General features: G+C 39.9%; 1 protein-coding gene across 7 annotated transcripts in view; it reads right to left on the reverse strand.

The window, feature by feature from the left end:
* Positions 1 to 1136: 1136 nt before the first annotated feature.
* The window catches only part of TSC22D1 (TSC22 domain family member 1), a 125538-nt gene continuing 110101 nt past the window's right edge, over positions 1137 to 16573 (reverse strand). For 5 of the 7 annotated variants that reach the window (XR_014071437.1, XM_081550869.1, XM_081550864.1 and 2 more), the window contains 2 exons: positions 3696 to 3747; positions 1137 to 2537 (listed from right to left, as the gene is read on the reverse strand). Coding sequence is in view for 6 of the 7 variants with exons in the window: in XM_081550869.1 (XP_081406995.1) it covers positions 2280 to 2537; positions 3696 to 3747 (310 nt within the window). In the remaining variant the exon portion in view is untranslated. Of the gene's footprint in view, positions 2538 to 3695; positions 3748 to 4156; positions 4515 to 4814; positions 4890 to 16573 lie in introns of those variants that run through there. The other 2 variants (XM_081550877.1, XM_081550873.1) reach the window with 2 other exon arrangements.

The following is a 16573-nucleotide window of genomic DNA, read 5'->3' on the forward strand; positions in this document are numbered from 1 at the left end:
GGGATTACTACATGAGTATCCCTTTGTCAAAGTTATTAATATATATAACCTTCACGTGAGTATGACAAAGATTGTTTAAGCCCTCTCCCAAATTTCCCCAAACCATCCTCATGGCCACCGCCACCTTCCATGGCAGTCGGCAGTTCAGTGCTTCAATAGGAGCTAGGTCGCCCAGTGGGTCACTTTGAGCCCCGTCACGCATGCACCCAGTCCAGTTCTTTCCGGGGAACTCTGATGTTCCCTCCATCTACCCATCAACCTCCCATCAGTTCTAAATTAGAGAAGGATTCAGACAAGTTGAGTCCTGTCCTGCAAGGGCCTGAGAAAACCTTGGAGCTGAGGAATGCTGCTTCTCTCTAGTGGAGGGGTAGTTACTGAGGTGCTGGGGCAGACTGCAGGGCTGAAAACTCACCCTGTTCATCTCTGCTCACTGGCATGGCTCCTATAATGGAACGGGACCCCGCAGGCTCACTTCTCAGGTGCCCACTTGCTTTAGCACTCCATGTTTAGAACTTTGACTTATTTTAGTCTTAAGGTAACAACTAGGAGGGGACTCCCTCATTCATCTGGTCCTTCCTCAAACTCAGTATAAAAGAAACCACTGGGATTATCCTGTCTTTTGTTTGGGCATCCCTAGGAGCTGGGAACTCAATCCACACTAGGAGAGGCATCCATTCTCAGAGTTCTTCAAGCGGAAATCAGATTCTCTCTCTAAGCCTCATCTTCTGATCCTAGAGCTGCTTGTTGGGATTATACACAGAGTAAGGTTCATTCCCCTCAGTTGGTAAACACTAGAAGATTAAGACTTCCATGGACTCCTAGAGTTTTAAAGCCACAGAGGCACTCAAGAGATTCTTTCTTTCAGTACCCTCCCATCAGCTGTGAGTGGAGAAAGCCACTTGTCCAGGTCATACAACCAGTCTGAAGAACCAAGCTCTTGCCTCTTTGTCTCTTCCCTTACTACCTGAAAGAATGCAATGTCAGATTCCTTATACTTCTCCAATCAAACCAGGAGCATCACTACTTTGCCCAACCCTTTCACTCCTCTTCAGAATTTCACCAAATTGTTTTAACTTTGCCTGGAAATAGTTGTGGAAATGACTACCATTACATTAACACTAACATAGAAACACCTGTTTATCAACATTTTGTATGCTTTATTGAAAGTTGACAAGTGCAACAGTTAAATACAGTGACACCTTACAACTGTGTAGAGAACATGCACAGAAACATATGCAGATAACTACTATACAGGTAATATGCAGAAACCCCTACTGGGAAATCCATTTCATTAGCTAGAACTCCGCATTTTTCAAAGTATTCAACCAGTTCAATCAAAGGATTTCAGTGAACAGGGAGTGACTTCAAGATACTCAGCAGCTAGAAGATTGCAGATTACACAAAGTGACTAACTGTGCCAAATTCTTAAAATCTCTTTAGGGAGGTGTGTTTTGCTTCATGGGTTTTTCACGGAGATTGCTATATAAAAGACAATCCACACCTCTTCAGACAGCCAATGAAACATCTAAATTGCAATCTGTACAACCTAAATAGTAGTTACAGTCCTCTATTGTACAAAATAGTTACACTACATACACAAATATACAATAAGCAAAACAACCTTCATGGTAAGAGAGCTTAGGTCCCAGCTACCTGTCACCATTTAGTCACTCTAATAGTTTTGTGTCATCCACTGTTTTGGAAAGAGGCACAGTACAATTTGTTTTTTTAATGTTGTCTGGTGACAGTCGTCGTTTGTACAATGAACTATATTTTCCCCTCATCTTAGGTGAGACTAAGCTTCCCTCTTGACCTTCACCTCCCTTTCCAGTTCCTCTCGGGGGAGGAGAGGCAAGTCCAGTGGCAAGCTCCTCTGCGTCGGAACCCCATGGAGTACACTACCTTGCAAGCAGGAAGAACTCTTGGAGGTGGGGGGTGGGGTGGGGGTGGGGGCGGGGGTGGCGGGTGGAAAGGCACAACAGCTCCTCAGAATGAATGAAACCATTTCTCGTGGTTCTGCCAAGCTGCATGAGGTCCCAGTATATCCATGCTAATTCTCTGATTAACATTTAACTCACCCAACTAAGAAATTTCTTCAAGCCGAAAGCATATGAGTGTTTAATACTGGAAAAAAGAGAAAATGGCATGTGTCAGTCTCGCGTCTCTTTTGCAGCGAGCAATGAAATGGGTGACGGTGGGGGCGGACCCCTCCCCTAGTACATCTTCTCGGGTCTGTTCAGTTCAGACCACAACAGCCAGTTCTTCGGGGGCCGGGATGGCTACGCGGTTGGTCCTGAGCCCTGGGACGCTGGCTGGGCTGGGGGCTGTGTGGTCCCCTGTGGCTGTGTGGTGGCAGGGGGCGAGCCAGTCTGCAGCTGGGCTTGGAACTGGGCAAGCTGCTCGGGACTGGCCAGTGTCTTCAGCAGATTGTTCTCCTGCTCCAGCTGGGAATTTTTCTCTATGAGTTCCTTGATCTGTTCCTTGAGGACCTCCACTTCCTCTCTAACCGCATACATCAAATGGCTTTTCACCAGATCCTGAAAGGGAGAGAAGGAAGGGGTTGGGGGTGGGGGGGGAAGGTTTAACGTTCTATTGACTGGTTCCAAGACTCTGAATTGTTAAAACATTTTGCACGTCTCTCCTTAACCACTGACATATCCTGCCTTTAGAGGTTCGTTTAACAGGCTCCAGAGGAAAAAGAATACAACCCTAACTGTACAATACTTCAGTTTAACGTATAAGTGATCAAGGCTTTGCTTTCCTTGCAGCCGTTGGCCAGGAATGCCTACGCTCAGGTTTCTTACTCGAGATGGCAAAATGCACCCCGGCTCCAGCTCGGTGCAGAAAGAAGCCCGGCTCAAAGATGTCCAGCCCCGGAGCAACGGGAGCCACGACCCCGCCCCAAGCCCCTCCCTCCGCCCGGCGGACCGCCTCCCTCAGCACCGGCTGCAGCCAGTTCCTACAGAGCGTGCTGCCGCATTTTCCTCCCCCCCACCCCCCCTTTTCGTGATTAAGCTGACATCACAGAAACCTGGGCAGCCGTCGCAGCCAATGGGCGCTCGAGTTATTTATAGCTCCGAATTAAAGGTTCGGAGTTTGCCTAGCAACAGTGGGCAGAGAATCCCGTGAGAAGAGCCACAGGCGCTGCTCCAATAACAAAGAACGGCCAAGGCGGAAATAAAAAATAGGAGAAATCCAGGCACAGGCTGAGACGGCGAAACTTTTCTCCGGCTCTTCTTCATTGTGCAGGAGTCTCCACCACTGGGGATCCGTTTGGCCCCGTGTAGAAGGCTCCTTCGCGAGACCCCCACTTCTGGGGCCCTCCCCACTCCCGGCTCCGCGGTAAACCTTTCCCTAGGAAAGCCACATCACTAGCTACGTGCCCGAGACCGAAGGACACGCTGGGCCAGCGCTTTCCCAGCAAAAAAGGGGCAGGCGCCTCCGCCAAAATCTTGACGGTTGTTTGAAATCGGTCCTGGAAAGAACATCGAATACCCGCAGGGTCCCTTTCTCCCTTCTTAGCAGCCCTGGTATGTGGCTTCATGCTGGCAGAATGGAGACAGTGCCGGCATTTCTAAATGTATGGAGAGCAGTCATCATCTTTTACGGATGCGCTCCTTTCATCCCAAGCAAGATACCCTGCATTTTGTACTGTGCCCACCTTTAGTGCAAACGATTTTTAAAATAGTACATACCATAGCTTGCTCGATTTTGTTGTCAATAGCTACCACACTTGCACCAGATGAGCTGAAAAAGAGAAGGAAAAAAAAAAATCAATAAATGGGATCTTTTTTTTTCTATCCCAGACAAAAAGAATTTCCCAATTCTGTGGTGTTACTAACATCATTTTCTGAACATTCTTTAATGCTATGTAATATATCACCCTCCAGAAAACACCAGCCACTCTCTTCCTAACGAATATCCAGACATTTCCCTATTTTAGTGAGCCACAAAGGCTAAATTACATAATGTGGTAAAATCCTGTGCTCTGGCCAGACCTGCAAAAACAAGGCTATTCGGAACATTTCAGAAAGCAACATCCATGTCACCGTAGCCTCTCAGCAATGGACAAAGGAATTCGCCGGGCTATCTTTCACCTGCATTATTACAAGGATCTCACGAGTACATTTAAAAAAGTATCCCAGCCGACATTTACCTATTGTCAAGTCTCACAGAGGCGTTTTCGGTCCCGAGCAAGGATGACAAGAAAGAAATTGAAAAATGTCTCAGTTGGTAAACTCCTAGATCCATCGCCACTGGTCTACACCATTGGGATTTCATGCAATTGCAGCCAAAAACACTCTCGCAGAAAAAAAAAGGGGGGGAATACTAGCCGCCTTGTTGGAGCTAGATAAAAATCTTCTAGCTTTACGCAGCTCAGGGAGAAACAGAAAACGGCAGCACTAATTGAAAGAAGCCCGGCTTCTGGGGCTGGGAGATTCCGGGAAGACGCAGATCCCACTGCTGTGCGAAGGCTCCCGGGTCAGCAGCCGGGATCCACTAGGCTCTAGTCTAGGGCTCCCCGTCTCTGTGCAAAATATATTCAGGGAAGAGCCGCGCCGATTGGCCAGCAGGCCACTGGATCCGCCCCCTCCTCCCTTCCCCGCCCTCCTCCAGCTGCCCCGCCCCCTCCCAACCCCCACCCCGCCCCCAGCCTCCCGACCAGCTCCTCGGGTGGGCTGGCCCAGGCCGCGGCCTCAGGGGCCGGGAAGCGGGCCGCTGAGGCCTGCAAGATCAAGGAAAGACCGAGCAGTGCTCCGGCGGAAAACGCCGAGGGGTCCTGAAAATGCGATTAGGGCTCCGCACGTGCTTACGTTTAAGGGAGTCAGACCCCGTCCCTGGAGCTGCCTGTCCCCGTGGCTGCCGAACGGCGAAAGCTGCTTATTTGCAACCAGAACCGTCTGAGCTACTGGGCATGCCCAGTCCCAGCACTTAAAAGACTCGCAAGACCTGGAGTATCTCGATTTCAATTATCTCGTGCTAACAGGCAGCAGTAATCGGAGGACTTTAAGGGTGGTTTCATTTATAAAGATAACTATACTGTAATAATACTTTTTTTAGCTAGTGAATTTTAGAGGAAAAAAATCATATTTCCTTTTTGAGAGCTTCTACCTTTCCATGAATTTCTCAATTATGTGTAGAAACAAAAAACAGTACATAGTCTTTGGTAGGCATATATAAATTGAAGCCAAAAGGAATCTACCAGATGAAATGAGATCTCAAAAGTTCCCATTGCCATAACCCTTAAAATTGCATTTCCTTCTGTGTATAGCTAGGGGGAAAAAAAATCCACAGGTTGAATCCTTCCTACATAGATCTATTTTCACTTTAAGTCCCTAAGGCAAGTTTTTATATGTTAAGTGCAATTTCTATAAGAGTCAGTCCTTTGAGCCTTCTTACATCAGTGGAATTGAGATACTGTCAAGTCTGTATGTCAACCTTATAGCCACACTGACCAAATAATTCCCTTCTCTAAACCAAAATTAAAAGATCTGAGTGTAAAATAGCTTAACCCGTTACATAATTTTCTTCTATTAATTTAAAATATTTGCAAGAATGTACCAACTGAGTTTACAGTTTAATATACTATAAGTCTAAGGCCTTAGGGTCACTTGATTATTATAGGTTATAAACAGCTTGCAATTCAGTATGTTTAAGAAGGTACGTTTAAGCCTCTACAATACTGCCCTCTAATGGCGTAATCCTATAAAAACAGAAACAAAAAACTAAAGACTTTCAAATGAGCCAATTTTATCATCACAAATAATTCCAACCTAAAACTTGACCACCGAACAAATATAGGTACCTATTCTATTTACATACATAGACACACAAACCCACATATGGTCTTTCCTCTCTCAAGCATTCTCCCTTAAGCAGAATCCTTTAATTTAGGAAATTTTAAGTTGCTAATGGAGCCTCTTAATAGCCTTTGAAGTTGACCCAATGTTGGCAGAGTGTGTTTGGTTTTAGAAACTGTCCAAAATGGTTAGGTACCAAATCTGGTCAATGTGGAAGCTGATGAAAGGGCAATTAATTCTCTTTGGGGTTAAAAAACCAAGGCAGTATCATTCTTTGTTATTGTAAGGTTTATATTGTTCTCTAAACTTTAAGGCTTTGCTTTTGAATAACAAATGATAATCAAGTGATATTCAAATATGTGTTGGCATATTTATAATTTATAAAAATTATATATTATCTCATGATACAAACTTATTTTCAAAAGGAAAACAGTCAGTGGAAGCTCAAAAATCACAATTTGGCAAGCAGACATATGGTCTGTATGTCTATGAATCTAGGTACAATTATCTACTACATTATAGTTTCTATATATTTTGCAAGTTGCAGTTATCATTATGTGATTAAGTCATTTACAGATTTAAATGGAATGTCAACTGCATAGGAAAAAGTAAAGCATCACTTAGGTTGTAAAAAGAGCTTAAAAAACCAAAACTCTAAGATCATATATAGAAAAGAATTTTAAATTCCCACTGGTTTAAGAAGATTAATAAACTAACTGAATTTTATTTATTCGTGATGTTCTTGAAAATAGAAAGTTACAAGTTGGTCATCTTTTCATTTCATTCATTCCAACTGATCATCCAAGTATTAAGCTATAGAAGCCAATATCCAAATTGCAGTCTGTTTACCCCATATCTCTGAAGTGGGACGTTATGGTCATCACCAACACTTTGCTATCTTAGATACACTTACAAGAAACATCCTTGCACATATACCCTTGAACATCTATAATCTGTAATTTATTTCTGGAGCATCTGCTGGGTAAAAAGATAATTAGAAATCTATTTCTTTTCCTATCTTTCCCATAAATGTGCTAGGTTCCTTTAAGATAGATTTTTTTTTTTTTAACTAGAGAAAAAATTTTAATCTCTATGAATGTTATAGCCTTTGTTAGTTTTGTTAAGTTTGACTTTCATTTCTTTTTTTAAACTTTTTTATTTTGTACACATACATGTCTGATTAATGATGGTGTGATAGTTTCAGGTGAATAGCAAAGGGACTCAGCCATACACAGACGAGTATCCACTCACCCTGGGGGAAAGGATGGGGGGAAGGGATAGTTAGGGAGTTTGGGATGGACATGTACACACAGATATATTTAAAATGTATAACCTACAAGGACCTACTGTATAGAGCATGGAACTCTGCTCAATGTTATGTGGTAGCTTGGATAAGATAGATTTTAAATTGAAAACTGAAAAGACATAATTTCAAAAAGAAGGCAACGAGATTAGAGATCTCTACAGAGGAGAGTCCATGGGTCAGAAATGTCTGAGGCCCAAATGACTAAAATTACTTTCCAGCCATTACAGAAAGGTTCTTCCATTTGCAAAATAGAACATCTGTGAGTTTAGTGCCCAGAGTTTAACCAAGACCAGCTGACAGGACAGTATAAATACTCGCATGTCTCCAGGAGAGACCCCTGAAGGCATGGATAATACTAGTCCCCTTCAGACACTGGGCAGAGGTCAAGAGGTCTCACTCCAGTGGGGAATCTGGATCACAGGAAAAAGCCCGGACCTTTAAGACTGGGTGGTTATTTGTTGTTGATTTTATTGTTCTGTTCTGTTTTGCCTAAGTGCCTTTTTACCTGGATTCCAATTCAATCACTTCTGCATATTAGTAGCACATATGCTAATTCAGTGACATGTGCTCTTCTTCCCAACTTGATAGGTACAATATAGGTAAAGACTCTGAGGCTGGGAAAGATTGAGGGCAAGAGGAGAAGGGGGAGGGAGAGGATGAGATGGTTGGACAGCATCACTGACACGATGGACATGAGTTTGAGCAAGCTCTGGGAGATGATGAAGGACAGGGGAGCCTGGCGTGCTGCAGTCCATGGGGTCACAAAGAGTCGCACAGGACTTAGTGACTGGACAACAGCAACAACAATATAGGTACAGTTGGTGACCCACCACTCAAACAGGATAACCCTGTTTGTCCCTCTGTCCAAACTCCTTGCAAATCTAAACTGACTGCCACCGAAGAGGCTAAAGCTCAGAACTCCAAGTGTGACCGAACAGCTGTTGTCAGGGACTGCTCGCCACCTTCCCGTCCTAGTCCACTCTCGCTGGGTGCTGGAGGTCATTTTACCAGGTTTAGTAATTGAAGCTACAGGACTCCAAGGTAAAGCTGAATTGCAGATAGACCACGAATAATGTTTTAGTGTTTGGGTCCTGCACACTGTTGGAACAAGAATGAATGTCAAAAAAAATTAAGAAAAATTCAACCATACTTTAAATTTCCTTGATTTCCACTGAAAAGATGGAAGATAAAGTTGAGAAAATCTTCCCCAAAATAACAGAACAAAAGAAAAAGAGATGGAAACATGAGATACAAGACACTAAACGGATCCATCTAGGAGGAGGTCCAAGAGCAAAATAGAATGAATTCCAAAAACAGAGAACAGAGGGATGGCAATTACCAAAGAAATAATTTAAGAATATGTCCAGAACTGAAGGGCGCAAGTCTCCTGATTATATGAGATGACCAAATGGCAACCACCACCAATGGAACAGCCCTACACCAAAGCATGTCATGACAAAACTAAAGATCACTTGGGACAGAGAAAATCCTAAAAGCTCCCAAACAAAAAAAAACAAGGTACAAACACAGGTACCAGTATCAGAATGACTATTTGGGGCGCTGGGAAACAATGGAGAAATTGGTTTTAAAACTCTAAGAGAGAAAGGTTTTTCACTTGGTCAAATCATTTAAATGTAAATGTATCACGAGAACATTTTCAGACATTTTAGACACCAAAATGGAGGAGCAAATCAGGGAAAGGGGTTTAAAGCAAGAGGAATAAGTTCTAGAGATCGGCGGTACAACCTTGCACCTGAAATCAATAATACAATGTTGAAAATGTAAAACTTTGAGAGGGTGGGTCTCAGGTTAAGTCTTCTTACCACAATAAAATAAAAATTAAAAAAAAAATAAGAAATATATTCCCCCAGAAAGAAAAGATGTCATGAGAAACATGAACCAGGGACTCAAATGCTGGAGAGAAGGAAGGGAATCAACAGGATAATGAGGGACGTTCCAACCACTGTAGTGGTTAGGATTTCACGCTTCTACTGCAGGGGGCATGGGTTCGATTCATGGTGCAGGAACTAAGATGCTGCATGGTGCAGTGAAAAAAACCCAAAAGAAGATGATGGGGAAGGAAATCTGGGGAAATCTGGCAGGTGCTAATAAGCAAACCTTAGCAGCAACAGGTATGTAATCGTTCAGGGACGTGAGAGCCTTTGGGAGGCAGCGCTTTGGTACAAATAAACAGAGACATGATCTAACACATCTGAGCATTTGTGGGGGGAGGCGGCTAAAGCCAGGTATGAACCAGAGCTAATGGAACAACTAACTAGGTAAGTTGAAAGACAGTTTTACAGTTTTGCAGAAATCAAAAGTCAAGGAAAAGAAAAGAATGTTCTTAGATAAAACTTGACTATAATAATTCTTAAAATTGCTTTACTGGTTTAACTTTAAAAAGTTAAGGTTACTGGGAAGGTTGTGGGAAGAAGAAATGCATGGTGGGAAAAAAACAATGTCTGTTAAGAACCGTGTAAAAGTGCTAAATTCTCCTCTACTGTGGCTTGATTATATAACACCTACAATTGACAGAACAAGAAATAACATATAAATATATTATTACATGGACATGTGTGGGTAAATATGAGAAATTAACAGTGGCTGCCTGCTGAGGCATCAATTCATGGACTGAAAAAAGGAAATTGCTAACTTTTTTTTCTATTCACTCTATTTTTAGGGATGTACAGTTACTGCTTTGATTAAAAAATATTTTCAAGAGGGAGAATGGGGTCTTCAAGGGGCTCCTCTGCTCCCAGATTTCAGTCAAGTACTTAGCACACGTGAGGAAACTGCCTGAGGCTTGGCGAAGAGCCACCCAAAAGCAGCAGCAGAACAATTTTTGGAAATCACACAGGGTTGGTGTTACCACCAGCCTGGGTAAAAAAGAAAAAAAACACAAAACTTGTAAAGACAGGATGCCAGATATTTAGAAGGACAGTGCAAAGTCATGATGAAAAGTTAGTTCTAGACTGACTTGTGTTTGGTCTTGTGTAAAGCAGTTTAAAAGGAAGCCTTGACATATATCCAAATAAAACTATAATTCAAAAAGATACAGGCACCCTACATTCACTGCAGCACTATTCACGAGAGCCAACCTCCGTGTCCATCAAAAGATGAATGGATAAAGACAGTGTGGTACATGCACACAATGGAATACTACTCCGCTATAAAAAAGAATGGGGTAATGCCATCTGCAGCAACATGGATGCAACTAGAGATTACCATTCTAAGAGAAGTCAGTCAGAAAGAGAAGGACAGATACCATGTGATATCACTTATATGTGGAATCTAAAATACGAGATAAATGACTTCTATTTCTGTGGTGGTTGTCAAGGGGAAAGGGGGTGGGAGAGGGTAGGGGTAGGAATTTGGGGTTTGCAGATGCAAACTATTATATATAGAAAGGGTAAACAACAAGGTCCGACTGGACAGCACAGGGAACTATATTCAATATCCTGTGATAAGCCATAATGGGGAAGAATATGAAAAAGAATGTGTATGTGTATAACTGAGTAACTTTGCTGTATAGCAATAATTAACACAGCACTGTAATTCAACTATACTTCAATAAAAAATAAAATAATATAAAAAGAAGCTTTGAAAAGATCAAACTGGGTCCAAGTAACTTAATTTTTTCTCGAAATAAGGCTCAGGGATATTAAGTAAAATACAGCTAGCAACCAATAATTCACAATGTCTGGCATCCAGTGAAAAGTACCAGGCATACAAACAAGCAGGGAGATATGGCTCATGATGGGGAGGAAAATCGATCAATCAAAATGACCCATATATGACAAAGATGATAAAATTTGTAGACCAGGACACTGAAATTACTATAACCATGTTTTATATGTTGAAGAAAGTACAGGTAAACATTAGCATATTAAGTGCAGAAAACCCAATTTATGAGGATAAAACATATGATTTGAGAAAAAAGATAGGCTGATGGGATTAACAGCAGATTAAACAGGGCAGAAGAAATATTAGTGATATATTAGCAATAGAAACTAACCAAAACAAAACAGAGAAAAAAAAATTATTATTGCTCCATATCATTGAACCGTGGAGCAATTTCAAACAGCCAAATAAATCTCTAGTAAAGTCCCTGAAGAAGAGAAGAAGGGAAGGGAGGGGAAAAATATTTGAGGCAATTATGGCAATTTTCTCCAGATTTTATTAAAAAAAAAATAGATCCAAGAAGTTAAACAAATCTCAAGCAAGAGAATTATGAAGAAAACTGCAGCAAGGTATATCATCATCAAATAGCTTAAAATCAGGGATAAAGAGATCATCCTAAAAGCTGCCCAGAGACAAGAACTAGATTATACACAGAGCAACCAAGATGAGACTGGAAGCGGACTTCTGGCTGACAGAAGAGTGTGGCAGTATCTTTCAAGCGCTGACAGGAAATTCTGAAAAGTCTATCAACTTACAAGTCTGTCTCCAGTGAAAATATCTGTCAAAAATAAAGATGAGGGACTTCCCTGGTGGGTCCAGTGGCTGAGACTCTGTGGCCCCAATGCAGGGGCCTGGGTTCGATCCCTAGTCAGGGAACCAGATCTTACATGCTGCAACGAAAGATCCTGCATGCTGCAAATGAGACCTGGCACAGCCAAATAAATAAATATTTTAAAAAAGAAAAAAAAAAATGAGGATGAAATTCTTTTTCAGAAAGCTGGAAGGATTCAATCACTGGCAGTGATAAGAAATTTATCACTATAAGAAATTTTGCACAAAAGAATGAAGAGCGTCAGAAATAGGAACTATGTAGTTAAACACAAAAATATTTCCCTTAATGATTATTTCTCTTTAAAAAAACTACTATATCTCATTAAAAAATAACTGACCGTTTGAAGCAAAATTAATAACAGTATATGAGTGAAGAGGGGCTATTTCATACAGAGAAGTAAAATGTATGACAAAGTAGAACACAAGCCAGGAGGGGAGAAGGAGTGGATCTTAGACTAACAAGTAGATGTGATAAGTTAAAGATGGATTCTACAAACTCTAAAGTAATACCTGAAATAACAACACAAAGAGTTATAGCTATTAATAATAAGCCAATAAAGAAGATAAAATGGAATCATTAGAGAAAATACAATCTAAAAGAAGCAGAAAGAAAGAAAAGAGGGATAAAGAACAAAAAGCAAACAATAAGACAGAACTCTTAAACCAACTGTAAGCAATAATCACATTAAATGTAAATGTTCTCAATTAAACACCTTAATTAAAAGGCAGAGATTGTTAGATTAGACAAAAAAGCAAGACACAACTACTGCTGCCTTTAAGAAATAATTCTTTAAATATAAAGACATAAATGGGCAAAATAAGAGGATGGAAGAAGATCCTCTATGTTAAAATAATCAAATGCTGAATGCTGAAGAGGCTATATTTTTCAGACCAAGTAGACTGCAAAGCTAAATCATTTCCTAATGAATAAAAGGATCAATTTATCAAGAGGTCATAAAAATCCTAAGTGTTTATACACTGATAACAGAGCTTCAAACTACATTAAGCAAAAACTGATAGAACTGTAAGGAGAAATAAAAAAAATCCAAAACTGTAGTTTTCAACAATCCTCAGTAACTGAAAGACTGTAAACAGAAAATAAGAAGAGTGAACACTTGAATAACTCTGTCAAGCACTTGACCGAATTGGCTTTTGTAGAACATTCCATCCAGTAGCAGCAGAATACACATTCACTTCAAGCACACATGGCATTTTTACCAGGAGAGACCATACTCTGAGCCACAAAACAAGTCTCAATAAATTTAAAAGAATTCAAATCACACAAATGCACATTGGAATTGAAATAGAAATCAAAGACAGAAAATTATTTGGAAAATCTCCAAATATCTGGAAATAACATGTACCTAAATAACCTATGGAGGTCAAATAAAAAGGAAATTGGGAAATATTTTGAACTGAGAAAAAAATAAAATAAAACATAGCATATTACATTTATTTTAATAAATATAACAACTTAGATATAATGAACAAATTCCTAGAAAAACAAAAACTACCAAAACTCATTCTAGGAGAAACAGGTAACCTAAATGGTCTTTTTAACAAATTAATTTGTAATTTAAAATCTTCCCATGCCAAAACCCTCGGACCCAGATAGTTTCACTGGTAAACATTTAAGGAAGAAATAATACCAATTTTATACAAACTCTCTTCTAGAAAACTAAAGAGGAGAAAATACTTCCCAACTCATTCTACAAGGCCAGCATGACCCTAATACTAAAATCAGGCAATGACATTATTAAACAAACAAAAAAAAAGATAACTACAAACCAATAGCCCTACTGAACAGAGATACTAAAATTCTTTAAAAAGTTTTGGCAACTTGAAACCAGTTATATAATCAGGACCAAATGGCATTTATTCTGAGACGGCAAGGTAAACATATGAAAATCAATATGATTCACTGTATGATTTAGTCAACAGACTAAAGAAAAATTGCAGGGTCATCTCAATAGAGGCAGGAAAAAGCAATCTGACAAAATTCAACACCCATTCATAATAAAAAAAACTCTCAGCAAAATAGGAATTGAAGTTCTTCAACCCAATAAAGGGCATCTACAAAAACCATTCAGTTCACATCACAGTTAACAATATAAGAATGAATGCTTTCCTAAGATTGGAAAAAAAGGCAAGAATATCCAATCTCAGCAATACTGTTCAATATCACACTGGAAGTAACGGTAATAGGCAGGCAATAAGGCAAAAAAAAAAAAAAAAGGAAGAACAAAAGAATGGATATCCAGATTAAAAAGAAAAAAATAAAACTATCCTATTAACAGATAATATGATTGTCTATGGGGCTTCTCAGGTGGTGCTAGTGGTGAAGAACCTGCCTGGCAATGCAGGAGACATAGAGACTCGAGTTTGAACCCTGGGTCAGGAAGATCCCCTGGAAGAGGGCATGGCAACCCACTCCAGTATTCTTGACTGGAGAATCTCATGGACAGAGGAGTCTGGTGGGCTACACAGTCCACAGGGTACCAAAGAGTCGGAAATGACTGAGGCAACTTACCACAAGATTGCCTATACAGAAAATCCCTAAGAATGCACAAAAAAAACTACAGGGACTAACAATAAGTGTATTTACCTAAGTCATGGGATATAAGTTCAATCAGAAAAATCAACTGTATTCCTACATATTAGCGTAAAACAGTTAAACGCTGATATTTTTAAAATTCCATTTACAATATCATAAAAACACGTGAAATAGGTGTAAAATCTAACAAAATATGTATAAAATCTGTATGCTGAAAACTAAGAAATGCTGACGAAAGAAATCCAACAGAATCAAATAAATGGTGAGATAAACTGTGTTCACCAACTGAAAGACTTAACATGGCCAACATGTCAATTACCTCTCCCCACAATAATGTATAGATTCGATGTAATCCCAATCAAAATTCCAGCAAGACTTCTTATAAAAAAAATGATAAAGTGATTCTAAAATTTATATGTAAAAGTAAAAGAACTAGAATGAGCCAAACAATATTAAGAAAAGTGCTGAAGGACTCTCACTCAAGACTTTCTGTAAAGTTACTCTCATCAGGATAGTATGGTATTGGTAAAAGGACAGATTTTCAGAGCAATTGAATAGAACAGAGAGGTTAAGAGACAGTCCCATGCATATACAGAAACTGATTTGACAAAGATGTAAAACCGACTCCCTGCAGAAAGACAATATTTTCAACAAACAGTACTGAAACAACTAGATGGCATATAAATAAACAAAACCCAATTTGACCCATTCCTCCCCACCATATGAAATATCAACTTAAAATGGATCATAGACTTAAATGTAAAATCCCAAACTATAATTCCTTGGGACCTTGGGTTAGGCAAAGATTTCTTACATATGGTACAAAAAGCACCATCCATAAAAGAGAAAAAAAAAATCAATAAACTAAACTTCATTAAAATGAAGAATTTTGGTTCTTTGAAAGACACTGTTACAAGAATGAAAATACAAACTACAGACTGTAATTAAATAGTGCCAGTCACACGTCTGACAAAGGACCTATATATCCAGATATATGAAGAATTCTTAAAACTCAATAGCAAAGAAACAAACCAATTATTTAAAAAATGGACAACACTTAATCAAAGAAGATAAAGAAGACTGGCAAATAGCACATGAAAAAATGTTAAACATAATTAATCATTACAGAAATGCAAACTAAAACCATAATGAGATACAGCAACATAATTCCCTTCTCCAGGGGATCTTCCTGACCCAGGGATCAAACCCAGGTCTCCTGCATTGCAGGCAGATTCTTTATCATCTGAGCCACCACGGAAGCCCCAATGAGATACCAGAGCAGGGAAATCTTTTAAAAATTTAACCTAAAAATATCAACTGCTGATGAGGCTGCAGAGCAGTTGGTATGCTCATGTATTGATGGCAGGAATGCAAAATGGTATAACCGCTTTGCAAAACAGTTCAGGAGTTGCTTATAAAGTTAGACTCACTCGCCATAAAACCCGATAATCCCAGTCTAAGTTAGTGTGCACGTGCTAAGTCACGTCTGACTTCAGTCATGTCTGACTCTTTGTGACCATATGGACAGAGAAGCCTGCCGGGCTACAGTCTGCCAGGCTTCTCTGTCCATGGGATTCTCCAGGCAAGAATACTGCAGTGGGTTGCCATGCCCTCCTCCAGGGGATCTTCCCAACCCAGGGATCAAACCTGCATCTCCTGCGGCTCTTTGCATTGCAGGCAGATTCTTGACTGCTAAGCTACCAGGGAAGTCCTTTATCATAATCACTCAAAAGTGGAAACAACCCAAATGTCATTCAATTGCAGAATGGATAAACAAATCATGGTACACCTATACCATGGACTACTACTCAGCCATAACAAGAAATTAAGTACTGATACACATAGGAACACGAATGAATCTCAAATATATTATGGTTAAGTGAAAGAAGCCAGAAAAGGCAAACCTATACGGACAACAAACAAACAAACAAACAAACCAGATCAGAAGTTGCCAGAGCCTTGGAGTGAGAGAGGAGAGGTTTTTGTAGAAGATGGAATTGTTTCATTTCTTGATTGTGGTGATGGTATAACCACTGTTTGTGTTTGTCAAAACTTGTAGAATTGTGTACTAAAAAGAGAAACTTGACTGTATGTAAATCACACCTTTAAAAAATGAAAGAAAAGAGTGGCTGTCTAGGTAGCAAGTGAGAGGATAAAAAAAGGAACAGCTAATTTTTTTTCTATTAATTCTACCTGATCTTTATAAATGCATGTGTATTTTTTATTGTGGTAAAACACATATAACCTAAAATTTATCAACTTAACCATCTTAAGTGTACAGTTCGGTAGTGTTAAGAGTATATACCTTGCTGTAAAACAGATCTCTACAACTTTTTCTTCTAGCAAGTCTGAAACCATGCATATTAAATAATTCCCCACACTCATCCCCCACCCTGGCAC

This window comes from Giraffa tippelskirchi, chromosome 12 (genome assembly GCF_054371585.1).
Source record: "Giraffa tippelskirchi isolate mGirTip1 chromosome 12, T2T-mGirTip1v1.2.pri, whole genome shotgun sequence".
Taxonomy (NCBI): Eukaryota; Metazoa; Chordata; class Mammalia; order Artiodactyla; family Giraffidae; genus Giraffa; species Giraffa tippelskirchi.